A 21,518-nucleotide genomic window follows, 5' to 3' on the forward strand; every position below is an offset into this window, starting at 1 on the left:
TATACCATTATGTATCCTTGGTTTGACATGACAGCAATGCAGTGAATCACCAGTCATTTCAGAGCCTTGTTCTTGTCTATTCACATAGATTACAAACAGCAGTAACATTACCACCACACATGTTCCACCCAGAGATTATGGCTGGGCTTTCCACCCAGAGATTATGGCTGGGTTTTCCACCCAGAGATTATGGCTGGGCTTTCCACCCAGAGATTATGGCTGGGCTTTCCACCCAGAGATTATGGCTGGGTTTTCCACCCAGAGATTATGGCTGGGCTTTCCACCCAGAGATTATGGCTGGGTTTTCCACCCAGAGATTATGGCTGGGTTTTCCACCCAGAGATTATGGCTGGGCTTTCCACCCAGAGATTATGGCTGGGCTTTCCACCCAGAGATTATGGCTGGGTTTTCCACCCAGAGATTATGGCTGGGCTTTCCACCCAGAGATTATGGCTGGGCTTTCCACCCAGAGATTATGGCTGGGTTTTCCACCCAGAGATTATGGCTGGGCTTTCCACCCAGAGATTATGGCTGGGCTTTCCACCCAGAGATTATGGCTGGGCTTTCCACCCAGAGATTATGGCTGGGCTTTCCACCCAGAGATTATGGCTGGGCTTTTCACCCAGTACCGCTTCATCCAAGTGTGTCTGGGTTATCCAACAAGAGTCCATTCAGTGGTTTCTAGCCTTTACAGTTGCATCCAAGCGTGTCTCTATATCCAGCCATTAACAATACATCCCACACAGGTTGTTTAGCAACCCGTTTACCACTTATCACACTGTGGCTGTAGTATCCACACAGGTTGTTTAGCAACCGATTTACCACTAATCACACTGTGGCTGTAGTATCCACACAGGCTGTTTAGCAACCCGTTTACCACTTATCACACTGTGGCTGTTGTATCCACACAGGTTGTTTAGCAACCCGTTTACTACTAATCACACTGTGGCTGTAGTATCCACACAGGCTGTTTAGCAACCCGGTTACCACTTATCAAACTGTGGCAGTAGTATCCACACAGGCTTACTGTCTCCACCCCCGTCAGGTTTATCTACCCTTCGCCCAGTCTTCTCTGGTTGTTTATTCAGCCCTGGGCACTCAGCCAAGCCTGTCTGTTATACAACTCAGGGTGTTTACCCAACCGAATATTACAGGGAAGCAGGTAAATAGCAAGGTCTGCTCTTCAGATCTACATCATTTGGCCTGTCAGAGCTCTGTCTCAACACTGTCTCAACACTGTCTCAGCACTGTCTCAGCTCTGTCTCAACACTGTCTCAACACTGTCTCAACACTCTCTCAGCACCGTCTCAGCACTGTCTCAGCACTGTCTCAGCACTGTCTCAACACTGTCTCAACACTGTCTCAACACTGTCTCAGCACTGTCTCAACACTGTCTCAGCACTATCTCAGCACTGTCTCAGCACTGTCTCAACGCTGTCTCAACGCTGTCTCAGCACTGTCTCAGCACTGTCTCAACACTGTCTCAACACTGTCTCAGCACTGTCTCAGCACTGTCTCAACGCTGTCTCAACACTGTCTCAACACTGTCTCAACACTGTCTCAGCACTGTCTCAACACTGTCTCAGCACTGTCTCAGCAATGTCTCAGCACTGTCTCAACACTGTCTCAGCACTGTCTCAGCACTGTCTCAACGCTGTCTCAGCACTGTCTCAGCACTGTCTCAACACTGTCTCAACACTGTCTCAGCGCTGTCTCAGCACTGTCTCAACGCTGTCTCAACACTGTCTCAACACTGTCTCAGCACTGTCTCAGCACTGTCTCAGCACTGTCTCAACACTGTCTCAGCACTGTCTCAGCAATGTCTCAGCACTGTCTCAACACTGTCTCAACACTGTCTCAGCACTGTCTCAGCACTGTCTCAACGCTGTCTCAGCACTGTCTCAGCACTGTCTCAACACTGTCTCAACACTGTCTCAGCACTGTCTCAACACTGTCTCAACACTGTCTCAGCACTGTCTCAACACTGTCTCAACACTGTCTCAACACTGTCTCAGCACTGTCTCAACACTGTCTCAACACTGTCTCAGCACTGTCTCAACACTGTCTCAGCACTGTCTCAGCACTGTCTCAACACTGTCTCACCACTGGGGAAGAAGTATCAAGTCTATTGGAAATGGCTTGGAGGGAAGTAACGTATGGCAACTGGCCTATATTTTATATCAGTGGGACAATGGAACATAGTGTTTAACATGATCATATTGACTATTGGCTTCAAGAATATATTCACTTTATCCATTACAACAATCTGAGCCCCCTTATCTGCTGGTTTAATCACTATTCTCTGATTGATGTTGAATGTTTCTAGAGCTTGATTTTTTTTTTAATGCTTCTGAATTGTGAAAAGGAAGCCACCTCCCTACGTATCAGAGTCTGTATAGTTTCTGACACGGACTCCAACTGAGGTTCCCACTGTGAGGGGTTTGGAAATAGTATATGAGGAAAATATGCTTCATATTCAAAATGATCTGATAACTTCAATCTTCTATGATGGACGTGTAGATCCCCTCTGGAGCTCCTCCCAGTCCTCCTGTTTAGGAGTTGGTATGATAGATCCCCTCTGGAGCTCCTCCCAGTCCTCCTGTTTAGGAGTTGGTATGATAGATCCCCTCTGGAGCTCCTCCCAGTCCTCCTGTTTAGGAGTTGGTATGATAGATCCCCTCTGGAGCTCCTCCCAGTCCTCTTGTTTAGGAGTTGGCTCCTCCCAGTCCTCCTGTTTAGGAGTTGGTATGATAGATCCCCTCTGGAGCTCCTCCCAGTCCTCCTGTTTAGGAGTTGGTATGATAGATCCCCTCTGGAGCTCCTCCCAGTCCTCCTGTTTAGGAGTTGGTATGATAGATCCCCTCTGGAGCTCCTCCCAGTCCTCCTGTTTAGGAGTTAGTTCCTCCCAGTCCTCCTGTTTAGGAGTTGGCTCCTCCCAGTCCTCCTGTTTAGGAGTTGGCTCCACCCAGTCCTCCTGTTTAGGAGTTGGTATGATAGATCCCCTCTGGAGCTCCTCCCAGTCCACCTGTTTAGGAGTTGGCTCCTCCCAGTCCTCCTGTTTAGGAGTTGGCTCCTCCCAGTCCTCCTGTTTAGGAGTTGGCTCCTCCCAGTCCTCCTGTTTAGGAGTTGGCTCCTCCCAGTCCTCCTGTTTAGGAGTTGGTATGATAGATCCCCTCTGGAGCTCCTCCCAGTCCTCCTGTTTAGGAGTTGGCTCCTCCCAGTCCTCCTGTTTAGGAGTTGGCTCCTCCCAGTCCTCCTGTTTAGTAGTTGGTATGATAGATCCCCTCTGGAGCTCCTCCCAGTCCACCTGTTTAGGAGTTGGCTCCTCCCAGTCCTCCTGTTTAGGAGTTGGTATGATAGATCCCCTCTGGAGCTCCTCCCAGTCCACCTGTTTAGGAGTTGGCTCCTCCCAGTCCTCCTGTTTAGGAGTTGGTATGATAGATCCCCTCTGGAGCTCCTCCCAGTCCACCTGTTTAGGAGTTGGCTCCTGCCAGTCCACCTGTTTAGGAGTTGGCTCCTCCCAGTCCTCCTGTTTAGGAGTTGGTATGATAGATCCCCTCTGGAGCTCCTCCCAGTCCACCTGTTTAGGAGTTGGCTCCTCCCAGTCCACCTGTTTAGGAGTTTGTTCCTCCCAGTCCTCCTGTTTAGGAGTTGGTATGATAGATCCCCTCTGGAGCTCCCCACAGTCCACCTGTTTAGGAGTTGGTTCCTCCCAGTCCACCTGTTTAGGAGTTGGTTCCTCCCAGTCCACCTGTTTAGGAGTTGGTTCCTCCCAGTCCACCTGTTTAGGAGTTGGCTCCTCCCAGTCCACCTGTGTCACAACTTCTCCTTGTTCGGGCGGCGCTCCGCCGGCCTACTAGCCATCACTGATCCTTGTTCGGGCGGCGCTCCGCCGGCCTACCAGCCATCACTGATCCTTGTTCGGGCGGCGCTCCACCGGCCTACCAGCCATCACTGATCCTTGTTCGGGCGGCGCTCCACCGGCCTACCAGCCATCACTGATCCTTGTTCGGGCGGCGCTCCACCGGCCTACCAGCCATCACTGATCCTTGTTTCCTTTTCTGTTTGTTTTGTCTTTGGTTCTTTCACACCTGGTTTCATTTGCTTTCATTTCAGTGTGTATAAGTACCCCTGTTGCCTGCTTAGGTTTGTGCGGGATTGTTAATTTCATTTTGCTCGTTGAGGTTGTGCCTCAGTTATTTTCTCGTATATACCGATTGTGTGTAAATTTAAAGGAGTGTTGTTTTTTCCTCCTTTTCGTAAGGAACTGTGTTCTCTTTTGTCGTGGGTGTTTATTTTGGTATTGTACCTGACCCTATTGTTGTGGACTTGCCTATTAAAAGACGCTACTTGGACATCTCTGCTCTCCTGTGCTTGACTCCTTCACCTACCTCTAAATCAATATCACAACAACCTGTTTAGGAGTTGGTATGAAAGTCAGTCCTCTTTCTAGAACCTCTCGGCTTGGTTGACCCCAGTGGGACATTGCTGGTCAAGACCTCAAATCGGTTGTCTATTGGGAGATGTTTAACTAGTCTGTATATATAAAGTTCTGAGTGGGGTCCATCTACTGGGAGGTGGTTAACTAGTCTGTATATATAAAGTTCTGTGTGGGTCCATCTACTGGGAGGTGGTTAACTAGTCTGTATATATAATGTTCTGTGTGGATCCATCTACTGGGAGGTGGTTAACTAGTCTGTATATATAAAGTTCTGTGTAGGTCCATCTACTGGGAGGTGGTTAACTAGTCTGTATATATAAAGTTCTGTGTGGATCCATCTACTGGGAGGTGGTTAACTAGTCTGTATATATAAAGTTCTGTGTGGGTCCATCTATTGGGAGATGGTTAACTAGTCTGTATATATATAGTTCTGAGTGGGGTCCATCTACTGGGAGGTGGTTAACTAGTCTGTATATATAAAGTTCTGAGTGGGTCCATCTATTGGGAGATGGTTAACTAGTCTGTATATATAATGTTCTGAGTGGGTCCATCTATTGGGAGATGGTTAACTAGTCTGTATATATATAGTTCTGAGTGGGGTCCATCTACTGGGAGGTGGTTAACTAGTCTGTATATTCTACTGATTCATATGAATACCAGTCCAGACATTGGCTGTAAAAGTTGATTAAAAAAACACAAGCATGTAACTGTAGCTATGTGGTCTTTACTTGAGTGTGTTTCAGCAGGGTGAGGTCAGCGAGATGCTTGGTAGAGACAGACATATAACTGTATCTATGTGGTCTTTACTTGAGTGTGTTTCAGCAGGGTGAGGTCAGAGAGATGCTTGGTAGAGACAGACATATAACTGTATCTATGTGGTCTTTACTTGAGTGTGTTTCAGCAGAGTGAGGTCAGAGAGATGCTTCCAAGTCACTATTTTTCCTAACTCATAAAATCCTTTACCCAATCTGATGGGATGGATGTTCAACCCCATTAAAATGACCATAAGGTCTATATAGAACCTTTAAGTTAAGACCTCACAGATCTGTTCATGGCAAAGCAGTTCAATGAATGATACTAATTGATTCTTAAAGAATATAACTAATAAATCATGAGCCTCATCTTGAGGAGTCACCTGTGACAGAATTCATATAGAGTAGGATGAGCTGATCTAGGATCAGTTTAGACTTTTAGATCATAATGAATCAGATTACATGGAGAGGACGACAGAATTCATATAGAGTAGGATGAGCTGATCTAGGATCAGGACGAGCTGAAACAGAAAGTACATGTGTTATTTGGTTTGTTATTTCCTCATTTGAAAGTGAAAGTAACTATGTAGTCTGCACCATTACAAAATGACTGTTGAAACCGTAGCGCACATTTCTCGGCAACATTAGAAGCGGGATAAATGTGTTGATTTGAAGGACAGACGGACAGACTCTGGTAAGTCTTGGCTACATTTAACTATTATAAAGTTAGGTCGTAGTCAGACATTCAATAGACAGAGTAACCCTGAGATATGATTCTTTATCATGCTGACCAACCTGGGCCCGGTTTCCACAATGGAAGTTAGATTTACGCTTCGAACACCGATAGTGTTAATGCATTTTGGTACACTAGAATTACATTTGCCTTGCAGCATTGCGTTGTGTGGTGCATAAATTGGATTTATCGAACATATGCATCAAACTGTATGGGGTGGACGGCTTGACAGAAATGGGAGCAGAAGGTGAATGTTGAACTTCTGTTGCACAAATATCCAGATGATGAAAAAACCCTGTCGGTGTGTTCGAAACCTTTACGCTGGGAACATGCATAATAAATGGGTAAACGATAATTAACCAATTACAAAGTCGAGTAACCTCTGTTTTATAAACAAAAGGTGCGTAAACAACATCCCCGCTGATGCGGTGTAGAGTGTATAGTCATTTAGTCTCTATGGGCCAGTTGGTGAGGGCCACAGCATAGTCCTTTAGTCTCTATAGGCCAGTTGGTGAGGGCCACAGCATAGAGTGTATAGTAATTTAGTCTCTATGGGCCAGGTGGACAGTTGGTGAGGGCCACAGCATAGAGTGTATAGTCATTTAGTCTCTATGGGCCGGGTGCCAGTTGGTGAGGGACACAGCATAGTCCTTTAGTCTCTATAGGCCAGTTGGTGAGGGCCACAGCATAGAGTGTATAGTCCTTTAGTCTCTATGGGCCAGGTGGACAGTTGGTGAGGGACACAGCATAGTCCTTTAGTCTCTATCGCCCATGCTCTGTCGTAACCGGCCGCGACACATTGGTGCGGCTGGCTTCCGGGTTGGATGCGCGCTGTGTTAATTAAGAACCAGTACGGTTTGGTTGGGTTGTGTATCGGAGGACGCATGACTTTCAACCTTCGTCTCTCCCGAGCCCATTCGGTAGTTGTAGTTGTAGTAGCTACTAAAAACAATTGGATACAATGAAAAAAGGCGTAAAATAAAAAAATTATATAACTTGTAAATCATCTCTTCTTCTTCTTCTTTATTGGTTGGCAACAAACTTTAAGGTGCATTACCACCACCAACTGGTCTGGAGTGTGGACCAGAGACAGTGAAGGTCTCAAAGGAAATTAATTACATAATGTCCCCAGCAGTTCACTTAATCTCTTCTAACCCACTACTCCTCAAATCTAATAACAATCGCTCCCTTTCTCCCACATATTTCTGGCACTGAAATAGAACATGTTCCACTGTCTCCATCTCCTCCTGACACTGATCACACCTCCCCCAGTCTCAGCCTTGTGTGTCCCAGTCTCAGCCTTGTGTGTCCCAGTCTCAGCCTTGTGTGACTACACTTCCCTCCCTTCTCTCTCGGCCTGAGGACCTCCCTTCTCTCTCGGCCTGAGGACCTCCCTTCTCTCTCGGCCTGAGGACCTCCCTTCTCTCTCGGCCTGAGGTCCTCCCTTCTCTCGGCCTGAGGACCTCCCTTCTCTCTCGGCCTGAGGACCTCCCTTCTCTCTCGGCCTGAGGACCTCCCTTCTCTCTCGACCCGAGGACCTCCCTGCCCCCACCTTCTCCTGGATCTTATACAGGTGTCTTCCCTTATTCTCCCTGTTCCACAACTCTTATACAGGTGTCTTCCCTCTTCATCTCTTGCCACTTATTTTTAACCACTGTTCTTATTAACCCCTTGGCTTCTGCTTTACTGATTGACAATTTACTGATTGACAATTCCACTTGAGCTGGTACCTAGAGGAACCTCCTACAATACATCCTGTTTGTTCTGAGACACCCCCCCCCCATCTGTTTCACCCTACACAAGCACTGCTAAACCTCATACAATATATCCTGTTTGTTCTGAGACACCCTACACAAGCACTGCTAAACATTATACAATACATCCTGTTTGTTCTGAGACATTAATTTAGCTGTTGTCTTCTTAACTTTAACGGAATCTCTCCCAGCTCTACCAGCATCTCTCCCAGCTCTACCAGCATCTCTCCCAGCTCTACCAGCATCTCTCCCAGCTCTACCAACATCTCTCCCAGCTCTACCAGCATCTCTACCTGCATCTCTCCCAGCTCTACCAGCATCTCTCCCAGCTCTACCAGCATCTCTCCCAGCTCTACCTGCATCTCTACCTGCATCTCTTCCAGCTCTACCTGCATCTCTCCCAGCTCTACCTGCATCTCTTCCATTTTTAACTGCATCTCTCCCAGCTCTACCTGCATCTCTCCCATCTCTACCTGCATCTCTCCCAGCTCTACCTGCATCTCTCCCAGCTCTACCTGTATCTCTCCCAGCTCTACCTGCATCTCTCCCAGCTCTACCTGCATCTCTCCCAGCTCTACCTGCATCTCTCCCAGCTCTACCTGTATCTCTCCCATCTCTATCTGCATCTCTCCCTGCATCTCTCTCAGCTCTACCTGCATCTCTCCCAGCTCTACCTGTATCTCTCCCAGCATCTCTCCCAGCTCTACCTGCATCTCTCCCAGCTCTAACTGCATCTCTCCCAGCGCTACCTGTATCTCTCCCAGCTCTATCTGCATCTCTCCCAGCTCTATCTGTATCTCCCCCAGCTCTACCTGCATCTCTCCCAGCTCTACCTGCATCTCTCCCAGCTCTACCTGCATCTCTCCCAGCTCTACCTGCATCTCTCCCAACTCTATCTGCATCTCTCCCAGCTCTACCTGCATCTCTCCCAGCTCTACCTGCATCTCTCCCATCTCTACCAGCATCTCTCCCAGCTCTACCTGTATCTCTCCCAGCTCTACTTGCATCTCTCCCAGCTCTACCTGCATCTCTCCCAGCTCTACCTGTATCTCTACCAGCTCTACCAGCATCTCTCCCAGCTCTACCTGCATCTCTACCTGCATCTCTCCCATCTCTACCTGCATCTCTCCCAGCTCTACCTGCATCTCTACCTGCATCTCTCCCATCTCTACCTGCATCTCTACCTGCATCTCTCCCATCTCTACCTGCATCTCTCCCAGCTCTACCGGCATCTTTCCCAGCTCTACCTGCATCTCTCCCATCTCTACCTGCATCTCTCCCAGCTCTACCTGCATCTCTCCCAGCTCTACCTGTATCTCTCCCAGCTCTACCTGCATCTCTCCCAGCTCTACCTGCATCTCTCCCAGCTCTACCTGCATCTCTCCCAGCTCTACCTGTATCTCTCCCATATCTATCTGCATCTCTCCCTGCATCTCTCTCAGCTCTACCTGCATCTCTCCCAGCTCTACCTGTATCTCTCCCAGCATCTCTCCCAGCTCTACCTGCATCTCTCCCAGCTCTAACTGTATCTCTCCCATATCTATCTGCATCTCTCCCTGCATCTCTCTCAGCTCTACCTGCATCTCTCCCAGCTCTACCTGTATCTCTCCCAGCATCTCTCCCAGCTCTACCTGCATCTCTCCCAGCTCTACCTGCATCTCTCCCAGCTCTACCTGCATCTCTCCCAACTCTATCTGCATCTCTCCCAGCTCTACCTGCATCTCTCCCAGCTCTACCTGCATCTCTCCCAGCTCTACCAGCATCTCTCCCATCTCTACCTGCATCTCTCCCAGCTCTACCTGTATCTCTCCCAGCTCTACCTGCATCTCTCCCAGCTCTACCAGCATCTCTAACTGCTCTACCAGCATCTCTCCCAGCTCTACCAGCATCTCTCCCAGCTCTACCTGCATCTCTCACATCTCTAGCTGCATCTCTCCCAGCTCTACCTGCATCTCTACCTGCATCTCTCCCATCTCTACCTGCATCTCTACCTGCATCTCTCCCATCTCTACCTGCATCTCTCCCAGCTCTACCGGCATCTTTCCCAGCTCTACCTGCATCTCTCCCAGCTCTACCTGCATCTCTCCCAGCTCTACCTGCATCTCTCCCAGCTCTACCTGCATCTCTCCCAGCTCTACCTGCATCTCTCCCAACTCTATCTGCATCTCTCCCAGCTCTACCTGCATCTCTCCCAGCTCTACCTGCATCTCTCCCAGCTCTACCAGCATCTCTCCCATCTCTACCTGCATCTCTCCCAGCTCTACCTGCATCTCTCCCATCTCTACCTGCATCTCTACCTGCATCTCTCCCATCTCTACCTGCATCTCTCCCATCTCTACATGCATCTCTCCCAGCTCTACCTGCATCTCTCCCAGCTCTACCAGCATCTCTCCCATCTCTACCTGCATCTCTCCCAGCTCTACCTGCATATCTCCCAGCTCGACCTGCATCTCTCCCTGCATCTCTCTCAGCTCTACCTGCATCTCTCCCAGCTCTACCTGTATCTCTCCCAGCATCTCTCCCAGCTCTACCAGCATCTCTCCCATCTCTACCTGCATCTCTCCCAGCTCTACCTGCATCTCTACCTGCATCTCTCCCATCTCTACCTGCATCTCTACCTACCAGCATCTCTCCCATCTCTACCAGCATCTCTCCCAGCTCTCTACCTGCCTCTCCCATCTCACCTCTTCTCCCAGCTCTACCTGCATCTCTACCTGCATCTCTCCCGCATCCTCTACCTGCATCTCTCCCATCTCTACCTGCATCTCTCCCAGCTCTACCGGCATCTTTCCCAGCTCTACCTGCATCGCTCCCAGCTCTACCTGCATCTCTCCCAACTCTACATGCATCTCTCCCTCTCTACCTGCATCTCTACTCTACATGCATCTCTCCCAGCTCTACATGCATCTCTCCCAGCTCTACCTGCATCTCTCCCAGCTCTACCAGCATCTCTCCCAGCTCTACCTGCATCTCTCCCAGCTCTACCGGCATCTCTCCCAGCTCTACCTGCATCTCTACCTGCATCTCTCCCATCTCTACCTGCATCTCTCCCAGCTCTACCTGCATCTCTCCCAGCTCTACCTGCATGTCTCCCAGCTCTACCTGCATCTTTCCCATCTCTACCTGCATCTCTCCCATCTCTACCTGCATCTCTACCTGCATCTCTACCTGCATCTCTCCCATCTCTACCTGCATCTCTCCCAGCTCTACCTGCATCTCTCCCAGCTCTATCTGCATCTCTCCCATCTCTACCTGCATCTCTCCCAGCATCTCTCCCAGCTCTACCAGCATCTCTCCCATCTCTACCAGCATCTCTCCCATCTCTACCTGCATCTCTCCCAGCTCTACCTGCATCTCTCCCAGCTCTATCTGCATCGCTGCCACCAGAGAGGTCCTGAGTGCTCCACAACATATTCTTAGGGCTTGCCTACGTTAACACAGAACCGGTGCCAATAGTCCCTCTTAGCTGTCTTAATGATCCTCCTACCCTGTTGTGTCAGAACCAGAGCCAGTACTTCCTCTTAGCTGTCCTAATGATCCTCCTACCCTGTTGTGTCAGAACCAGAGCCAGTACTTCCTCTTAGCTATCCTAATGATCCTCCTACTCTGTTGTGCCAGAACCAGAGCCAGTACTTCCTCTTAGCTGTCCTGATGATCCTCCTACCCTGTTGTGTCAGAAGCAGAGCCAGTACTTCCTCTTAGCTGTCCTGATGATCCTCCTACCCTGTTGTGTCAGAACCAGAGCCAGTACTTCCTCTTAGCTGTCCTAATGATCCTCCCACCCTGTTGTGTCAGAACCAGAGCCAGTACTTCCTCCTAGCTGTCCTAATGATCCTCCTACCCTGTTATGTCAGAACCAGAGCCAGTACTTCCTCTTAGCTGTCCTAATGATCCTCCTACCCTGTTATGGTAATTACTACCCACTGTAGATTCATCCTCCCTCAACCCTACAGTTCACAGGACAGGATAGTGATCACTACCCACTGTAGATTCATCCTCCCTCAACCCTACAGTTCACAGGACAGGATAGTGATCACTACCCACTGTAGATTCATCCTCCCTCAACCCTACAGTTCACAGGACAGGATAGTGATCACTACCCACTGTAGATTCCTCCTCCCTCAACCCTACAGTTCACAGGACAGGATAGTGATCACTACCCACTGTAGATTCCTCCTCCCTCAACCCTACAGTTCACAGGACAGGATAGTGATCACTACCCACTGTAGATTCATCCTCCCTCAACCCTACAGTTCACAGGACAGGATAGTGATCACTACCCACTGTAGATTCATCCTCCCTCAACCCTACAGTTCACAGGACAGGATAGTGATCACTACCCACTGTAGATTCCTCCTCCCTCAACCCTACAGTTCACAGGACAGGATAGTGATCACTACCCACTGTAGATTCCTCCTCCCTCAACCCTACAGTTCACAGGACAGGATAGTGATCACTACCCACTGTAGATTCATCCTCCCTCAACCCTACAGTTCACAGGACAGGATAGTGATCACTACCCACTGTAGATTCATCCTCCCTCAACCCTGCAGTTCACAGGACAGGATAGTGATCACTACCCACTGTAGATTCATCCTCCCTCAACCCTGCAGTTCACAGGACAGGATAGTGATCACTACCCACTGTAGATTCATCCTCCCTCAACCCTACAGTTCACAGGACAGGATAGTGATCACTACCCACTGTAGATTCCTCCTCCCTCAACCCTACAGTTCACAGGACAGGATAGTGATCACTACCCACTGTAGATTCATCCTCCCTCAACCCTACAGTTCACAGGACAGGATAGTGATCACTACCCACTGATTCCAGGCTGTATCACAGCGGTCTAAGGCACTGCATCTTGGTGCTAGAGGCATCACTACAGACCCTGGTTCAATTCCAGGCTGTATCACAGCAGTCTAAGGCACTGCATCTTGGTGCTAGAGGCATCACTACAGACCCTGGTTCAATTCCAGGCTGTATCACAGCGGTCTAAGGCACTGCATCATGGTGCTAGAGGCATCACTACAGACCCTGGTTCAATTCCAGGCTGTATCACAGCAGTCTAAGGCACTGCATCATGGTGCTAGAGGCATCACTACAGACCCTGGTTCGATTCCAGGCTGTATCACAAGGGTCTACGGCACTGCATCTTGGTGCTAGAGGCATCACTACAGACCCTGGTTTGATTCCAGGCTGTATCACAACTGGCCGTGATTGGGAGTCCTATTGGCCCAGTGTCGTCCGGGTTAGGGTTTGGCAGTGGTCGGCCGTCATTGTAAATAAGAATTTGTTCTTTACTGCCTTGTTCAAATAAGCTTTTAATTTTTTTTTAGAAAAAGTAATTGCATTGAATCACCTGACTGTTTGGATGTGACTGTTAGTTAATTGTTTTCTTTCTAAGATATAATGAATAAAAGAGAACAATTGACATCCAATCTCTCTGGGGAGAGAGAGGAGGAGGGCCCTGCCTCTAAAACGAGTCTCTCTGGGGAACATGACACCAAAACTAAGAGGTGAGCTGACAATATTCTTTACTATTGAAATGATTGCTTATGGGAACATATTATATACTGTTATATACTGTTATATACTGTTATACACTGTTATATACTGTTATATACTATAGGACTGTTATATACTGTTATATACTGTTATATACTGTTATATACTGTTATATACTGTATATGAAAATGTGTTTTTTTGCTAAATGCTATAAATGCTTTATATCCATTGTTTATCAGGAATGGAATGTTGGTATCCTGTATATTAGACTGTGATATGTGGTTGTCTCACCTAGATATCTATATATCCATTGTAATGGAATGTTGGTATCCTGTATATTAGACTGTGATATGTGGTTGTCTCACCTAGATATCTATATATCCATTGTTTATCAGGAATGTTGGTATCCTGTATATCTGACTGTGATATGTGGTTGTCTCACCTAGATATCTATATATCCATTGTTTAGCTGGAATGTTGGTATCCTGTATATTTGACTGTGATATGTGGTTGTCTCACCTAGATATCTATATATCCATTATTTAACAGGAATGTTGGTATCCTGTATATTTGACTGTGATATGTGGTTGTCTCACCTAGATATCTATATATCCATTGTTTAGCTGAGATATCTAGATATCCTAGATATCTAAAGATGAATGCACTTACAGATGCCATGTTAATTTGACCCAGTTTCTCACAGCAGGAAAATAACAGCAAATGTGCATTTTTATGTGGATTATAATTAAGGGACATGTTTTGTAGGGGCTGATCCATTTTTCTTCAGGGCAAATCAAGTCTGACATTGTTAAGTGGAAACATTAGAAACCTTTATAAAGTAGTGGTTTAATCATTTACCAACATTTCTGAAAATGGATATATAGCGTTATGAATAAAAATCTTCTTCTGTTTCCTCATCTGAGCTCAGAGTAGATGAGATGTAATGTTTGTCTCTGTTGTGTTGAAGCCCAATCAAGCAGAAGAGACCAGCCTCCCCTGTACCCAACTGTGTGTCCATGAAGAGTGACCAGTCTATGGGTCAACCTATATCCTTTAGAGAGGGAGACTTTTCTACTGAACAAAGGTAAGAAGAACTCATGGGTCATGGTCAGTGAGTTAAACAACACTGTCTCTAGTCATTTCTCCTCTCCCATTTTCCCATTTATTGATGTTGTTTTCATTCATTTTCAACATGTTCTCATCCTTTTGTCCATTTTCATAGTCCTAAAACAATATTAAACAAACACAACATTCCCTCCCGGTGTGTGTGTGCATCTGTGTGTGTGTGTGTGTGTACTCCCTAGATGAGGTGATGTAATCTCATGTTTTGTCCACAGAAACCAACAGGAGAGATCAGAGTCAGAGATTCTCAGTGGTCAGTCTTCCCAGAGTCATCAAACAGACCTGGCCTCCATATTCAGTGTATGTGGTCCTGTTATGTACATTTGTTTTTGTTTACCTCAAGTAAAGTTGATCTGTCAATCATTCATTAATGTGTTAATGAGAAAGCATTTTGTCTCTTGCTTAAGTTATTTACTTGATTTATTTCAGTTGCTTGAAGAGAAAATTATGACATTTGTGAAGAACGAACTGAAGACGTTCAAGAGGATTCTTAGTCCAGAACTCCCAGAAGGCTTTGAGAGTCAGAAGCAGGATAAGGAAGTGTTGGACGCTGAAGATGAGAAGCAGGAGAGCAGTGCCAGAGAGGGGGCTCTGAAGATCACACTGCACATCCTGAGGAAAATGAACTTGAAGGAGCTTGCTGACACACTGGAGAAAAGTAAGAGCTGTCTGCCTCATGTTGAATGCTGTTTTATAACATTTAAAAGCTGTAGCTAAAGTACAGCTAAAGTAGCTGTGTAACTCAATGATATTGTAGCAGCCTTAACACAACACCTAGTGACCTCATCAAGTAGCAGCAGGGATGTGTTGTGGTGATTAATTTAGAGAGAGAGACAACATTAATAATACCATCAATAATACCAATAATAATATAATCAGTCACACCAGTCTGTAATGCATTATGAAAACATTTACACATTTATACAGTCAGTTAAGAGAATAAATTATTATAATTTCAAACTTTATAACAGTCCTACAATACTGTAGGCATTAAAATAGACGTAGTATTAATATCCTCTGTGTTATTTTTTAGATTCAGATGAGCTTGCTGTGATTTGCCAACGTGAACTCAAATCTAATCTAAAGAAGAAGTTTCAATGTGTATTTGAGGGGATCGCTAAACAAGGAAACCCAACACTTCTCAATAAGATCTACACAGAGCTCTACATCACAGAGGGTGGAACAGGAGAGGTCAATAATGAACATGAGTTGAGACAGATTGAGACAACAACCAGGAAACAAGCAAGACCAGAGACTGCAATCAAATGTAACGACATCTTCAAACCCTTAACTGGACAAGACAAACCTATCAGAACTGTGCTGACAAAGGGAGTCGCTGGCATTGGAAAAACAGTCTCTGTGCAGAAGTTCATTCTGGACTGGGCTGAAGGAAAAACAAATCAGGATGTCCAATTTGTATTTTCATTCCCTTTTAGGGAGCTGAATTTGATGAAAGAGGACAAACACACTTTCATTGAACTTCTTAATCACTTCTCAATGGAAACCAAACAATCAGGAATCTCTATCTACAACAAGTACAAAGTTCTGTTCATCTTTGATGGTCTGGATGAGTGCCGACTGCCCCTAGACTTCCCGAAGAACAAGATCTGTTGTGACGTCACAGAGTCAACCTCAGTGGATGTTCTGCTGACAAATCTCATCAGGGGAAATCTGCTTCCCTCTGCTCTCCTCTGGATAACTACCCGACCTGCAGCAGCCAATAAGATCCCTTCAGGGTGTGTTGACCAGGTGACAGAGGTACGAGGGTTCAATGACCCACAGAAGGAGGAGTTCTTCAGGAAGAGATTCAGTGATGAGGACCTGGCCAGCAGAATCATCTCACACATAAAGACATCAAGGAGCCTCCACATCATGTGCCACATTCCAGTCTTCTGTTGGATTTCTGCAACAATCCTTGAACACATGCTGAAACATAAGAGAGAAGAGATGCCCAAGACTCTGACTGAGATGTACACACACCTTGTGGTGTTTCATACCAAACAGAAGAATGAAAAGTATCTTGGGAAAGAAGAGACAGGTCCACACTGGAATAAAGAGAGCATTCTGTCACTGGGAAAACTGGCTTTTCAACAGCTTGTGAATGGCAATCTGATTTTCTATGAAGAAGACCTGAAAGAGGCTGGCATTGATGTCAATGAAGCCTCGGTGTACTCAGGATTGTGCACACAGCTCTTTAAAGAGGAATGTGTGCTGTACCAGGACAAGGTGTACTGCTTTGTTCATCTGAGCATTCAGGAGTTTCTGGCTGCTGTATATGTGTTCCTCTCATTCATCAACAACAATCAGAATCTAATGGACAAACTGCAAACAAACGACAAGTCTGAAGTTACTTTCTACAAGAGTGCTGTGGATAAAGCCTTACAAAGTGAGACAGGAAACCTGGACCTTTTCCTCCGCTTCCTTCTGGGCCTCTCACTGGAGTCCAATCAGAAGCACTTACGAGGTCTACTGACAAAGACAAGAAGCAGCTCACAGAGCCATGAAGAAACAGTCAAGTACATCAAGGAGAAGATCAGGGAGAATCCCTCTCCAGAGAGGTGCATCAATCTGTTCCACTGTCTGAATGAACTGAATGACCATTCTCTAGTCGAGGGGATCCAAAGATTCCTGAGATCAGGAAGTCTCTCAAAACCCAACCTGTCACCTGCACAGTGGTCAGCTCTGGTCTTTGTGTTGCTGACTTCAGAAAAGGAGCTGGATGTGCTTGACCTGAAGAAATACTCCAGATCAGAGGAAGGTCTTCTGAGGCTGCTGCCAGTGGTCAAAGCCTCCAGAGTTGTTCTGTGAGTAAATAAAATGACAACTAATCAGCTAGAATAAATATTCAGTTTAGAGAAAAAAAGTATAATAATATGTATTTAATATAATATTGAATAAATGCATTGATGTTCACATTAGTATAACAATATGACCATACAATTCTAGGAGACGGAAGATGAATCTATATGTTGTTTGAGAGAATAAACCAAATGCATCTGCCATTGTCCTTCTACACTAATCGTTAAATTAACAGTGTGTTTGTGAAATCATGATGATCTCTTTGTCAGGCTGTCAGGCTGTGGAGTCACAGAGGAAGGCTGTGCTTCTCTGGTCTCAGTTCTGAGGTCAAACCCCTCACACCTGAGAGAGCTGGATCTGAGTAACAATGACCTGAAGGATTCAGGAGTGAAGCTGCTCTCTGATGGACTGGGGAATCCCCACTGTAAACTGGAGACTCTGAGGTCAGTATTCCTGTATTTGGTCAACAAGTGATAACTGTTCACCAGATCCACATGTGTTTACCAGACACACATAGTCCACACCATCTGTGTTTGGACAGTGAAGATTACAGTTTTACATTTGGTGCTCCAGCATTTTGGATTTGAGATAGAATGGTTCATATTAGGCGACAGAACAGAATGTCACCTTTTATTTGAGGTTAATGGTGAGAGGTTAGTATGTTTTGTTGTAGCCTCTGTTATTGGTAATGGTGAGAGGTTAGCATGTTTTGTTGTAGTCTCTGTTATTGGTAATGGTGAGAGGTTAGCATGTTTTGTTGTAGTCTCTGTTATTGGTAATGGTGAGAGGTTAGCATGTTTTGTTGTAGTCTCTGTTATTGGTAATGGTGAGAGGTTAGCATGTTTTGCTGTATCCTCTGTTATTGGTAATGGTGAGAGGTTAGCATGTTTTGTTGAAGCCTCTGTTATTGGTAATGGTGAGAGGTTAGCATGTTTTGTTGTATCCTCTGTTATTGGTAATGGTGAGAGGTTAGCATGTTTTGTTGTAGTCTCTGTTATTGGTAATGGTGAGAGGTTAGTATGTTTTGTTGTAGTCTCTGTTATTGGTAATGGTGAGAGGTTAGCATGTTTTGTTGTAGCCTCTGTTACTGGTAATGGTGCATTGTCAGGATCGTCGTGTTTAGAAACATGTTGTCTATTCACTTAGACAGAAAATTATTCCACCATTCAGGTACTAAAAAAATAAAACAAACTGGAAACAAAATGGTGAAACAGATATGTATTAAAATATCTGTCACCTCATATGAAACATTTGATCTCAAATCCAAACTGTTGGAGTACAGAGCCACATTTGAAAAGTTAGCTTCACTGTGTGGACTGTATACTCAATACAATCTAAATCTGATACCTCACTGTCTAAATAGATATGGTGTGGACTGTCTACTCAATACAATCTAAATCTGATTCCTCACTGTCTAAATAGATATGGTGTGGACTGTCTACTCAATACAATATAAATCTGATTCCTCTCTGTCTGTTTTCTGACTGATACTGCTTTTTAAACTGGTCTGGTCAGTCTACTATAATATTTGTACTATACATGTTTCTCTCGACAAATAATAATTTAATAATTTGTCATTTCTAATAATGATACATTAACTTATGAATAGATATGGCAGGTTTCAGGACACTGACATATCTGAAAATATTGAAAAATATACTGCCACTATTTTCACCACCAAAGAATAACAGTGTGATTTTAATATGATTCTTTGCAGGCTGTCAGGCTGTTTAGTCACAGAGGAAGGCTGTGCTTCTCTGGTCTCAGCTCTGAGGTCAAACCCCTCACACCTGAGAGAGCTGGACCTGAGCTACAATCACCCAGGAGACACAGGAGTCAGACTGCTCTCTGCTGGACTGGAGGATCCACACTGCAGACTGGAGAAACTCAAGTATGTAGAGGGTTTATGTCAATGTTCATATCAGACATGTTTGACTTATCAGGCTAGTTAAGACAAACATTCTTACCACCACTTGGACAAAGTTATATGATGACTGTTTGTGTGTGTGTGATCAGTGACAATCTCTCAATGACACACACACACACACACACACATTGGACACACACACACAGACTAACATTCGCTTAAAGTTATACGCTATGTGTCCAGTGTGTCCAGTGTGTGTGTGTGTGTGTGTGTGTGTGTGTGTGTGTGTGTGAGTGAGTGAGTTCAGGTGTATCCCTCAATGACTGTCTGTTCTTCTGCTTACCGCTACAGTGTGGAACATGGTGGAGAGAACAGAATGAAACCTGGGCTTAGAAAATGTGAGTGTTGACTGCTGTGAAGAATATGACTAAGAATAAGTCTTAATTCAAGTTAAGTCAAAGTCAAAGACCACCATCATTACTTACTTGGTCATATTAAATATCAGCTGTAGTTCTACAGAAGTAGAAATCAGGGACATTAAAGTTTACAAAGAGTTGCTTTGACAATGTGTGTGTGTGTGTGTGTGTGTGTGTGTGCGCGTGTGTGTGTGTGTGTGTGTGTGTGTGTGTAATTAATGTGAATAAGTGTGTTTTATATTACCATACAGTATAACATATGATCATTCAACAAGTCTCAAGTTACCTTAACTTCTCCTTTTGATACCTAGAAACATCAACATTAAATTAATTAGTGAAAAGTGAGTATAACATTCTAATGTGAATGATGATGATTTCTAATATTTTGTCTGGTTTCATCCATCAGATGTCTGTGATCTCACACTGGACCTAAACACAGTAAACAGACACCTCTCTCTGTCTGAGGAGAACAGGAAGGTGACATGTAGGAGAGAGGAGCAGCCGTATCCTGATCACCCAGAGAGATTTGAGGACTGTAGACAGGTGCTATTTAAAGAGGGTCTGACTGGGCGCTGTTACTGGGAGGTAGAGAGGAGTGGGAGGGCTGATATAGGAGTGACATATAAAGGAATCAGCAGGAGAGGAAGGGGTGATGACTGTGGTCTTGGATACAATGACAAGTCCTGGAGTCTGACCTGCTCTGACAACAGTTACAGAGCCAGACACAATAATATTCTCACTACCATAGACGTCTCCTCCACCAGCTCCCACAGAGTAGGAGTGTATCTGGACTGGCCAGCTGGCACTTTGTCCTTCTATAGAGCCTCCTCGGACACACTGACCCACCTGAACACATTCACCTGTACATTCACTGAGCCCCTCTATCCAGGGTTTTGGGTTCAGTATGAATCCTCAGTGTCCCTGTAAATAATAACCTGACACACACACACTGGACACACACTGGTACACATCCGGTGGATAGAGAGCCGTTTATTATGTTCAACATAGGAGGGCCAAGCACAGGAAGCAGCTCTTTCAGTAGTTTAGTTGGAATAGGGTCCAGTATGCAGCTTGAAGGTTTAGAGGCCATGATTATTTTCATCATTGTGTCAAGAGATATAGTACTAAAACACATGAGCGTCTCTCTTGATCCTAGGTCCTGGGAGAGTTGTGCAGACTCAGGACAACAAGTCTTCCGACTTGCTTGGATCAGTATCAAAGATACTCTTCAGTATCGAAGAGCCCTCACTGCTGCTCAATCATCCTATTTTTCCAACTTAATTGAGGAAAATAAGAACAATGGCGCCACACACACACACTGGATACACACAAATACACACACTGGATACACACAAACACACACACTGGATACACACAAACACACACACTGGACTCACACACACGCTGGACTCAGACACACTGACACGCACACACTGCACACACACGCACTACACACACACACACACGCACTGGACTCACACACACTAGACACAAACACACACTGGACACACACACACACTGCCCTCACACACACGCACTGGACTCACACACACTGGACACAAACACACTGGACACACACACACACTGGACACACACACACTGGACACACACACTCACACACAAGCAAAACTTGGTACCTACACACATTGGAACAGGGTGGCTAAGGGTGGTACCACAGTGTTGGGCAGTGTGAGAGTACTTTGGTTCAGTACACAGCTCTGGGACCCCCGTCAGACAAGTCCCTTGGGCATTCTCCCCGATATACAGAGTAACCTGCAACAACACGAGAAGATACTGTTAGCATAGTTAATTAACAACAGTGTGACAGCACGTCTCTTGAATAGAATGTGTTACTCAATGAATTGGTTTAAAAGTATTTTGGAGATGATTTGAAATGCAACACATGCTAAATGTGGAGACTTACAGTAACATTGGATTGTCACCCTTGACAAAGACGCCCAACAAAATCTTACGTCTTACAAATACTGAGCTCCTCTACTGGAGGCTCCAACACATTGGAAAGAATATTATCTCATACTAATACAACTGCTCTGAGAAAAATACTTTGTTGAACAAATAATAAAAACAATATTATTGACACCCTTGTCTTCAATACTTTGTGCTCC

At 45.6% G+C, this 21,518-nt stretch overlaps 2 protein-coding genes across 2 annotated transcripts in view; both read left to right on the plus strand.

The window, feature by feature from the left end:
* The window catches only part of LOC139405168 (NLR family CARD domain-containing protein 3-like), a 457,948-nt gene that overhangs the window by 143,536 nt on the left and 292,894 nt on the right, over positions 1 to 21,518 (plus strand). The window lies entirely within an intron of this gene.
* Positions 5,805 to 20,333, plus strand: LOC139405170 (NLR family CARD domain-containing protein 3-like). The gene is made up of 10 exons (XM_071147588.1): positions 5,805 to 5,887; positions 13,088 to 13,199; positions 14,156 to 14,272; positions 14,526 to 14,610; positions 14,740 to 14,968; positions 15,344 to 17,114; positions 17,379 to 17,552; positions 18,827 to 19,000; positions 19,328 to 19,374; positions 19,799 to 20,333. The coding sequence occupies exons 2-10, from the start codon at positions 13,093 to 13,095 to the stop codon at positions 20,317 to 20,319; spliced, it is 3,225 nt and encodes a 1,074-aa protein (XP_071003689.1). The 5' UTR covers positions 5,805 to 5,887; positions 13,088 to 13,092; the 3' UTR covers positions 20,320 to 20,333.

This window comes from Oncorhynchus clarkii, unplaced genomic scaffold, assembly GCF_045791955.1.
Source record: "Oncorhynchus clarkii lewisi isolate Uvic-CL-2024 unplaced genomic scaffold, UVic_Ocla_1.0 unplaced_contig_8549_pilon_pilon, whole genome shotgun sequence".
Lineage (NCBI taxonomy): Eukaryota > Metazoa > Chordata > Actinopteri > Salmoniformes > Salmonidae > Oncorhynchus > Oncorhynchus clarkii.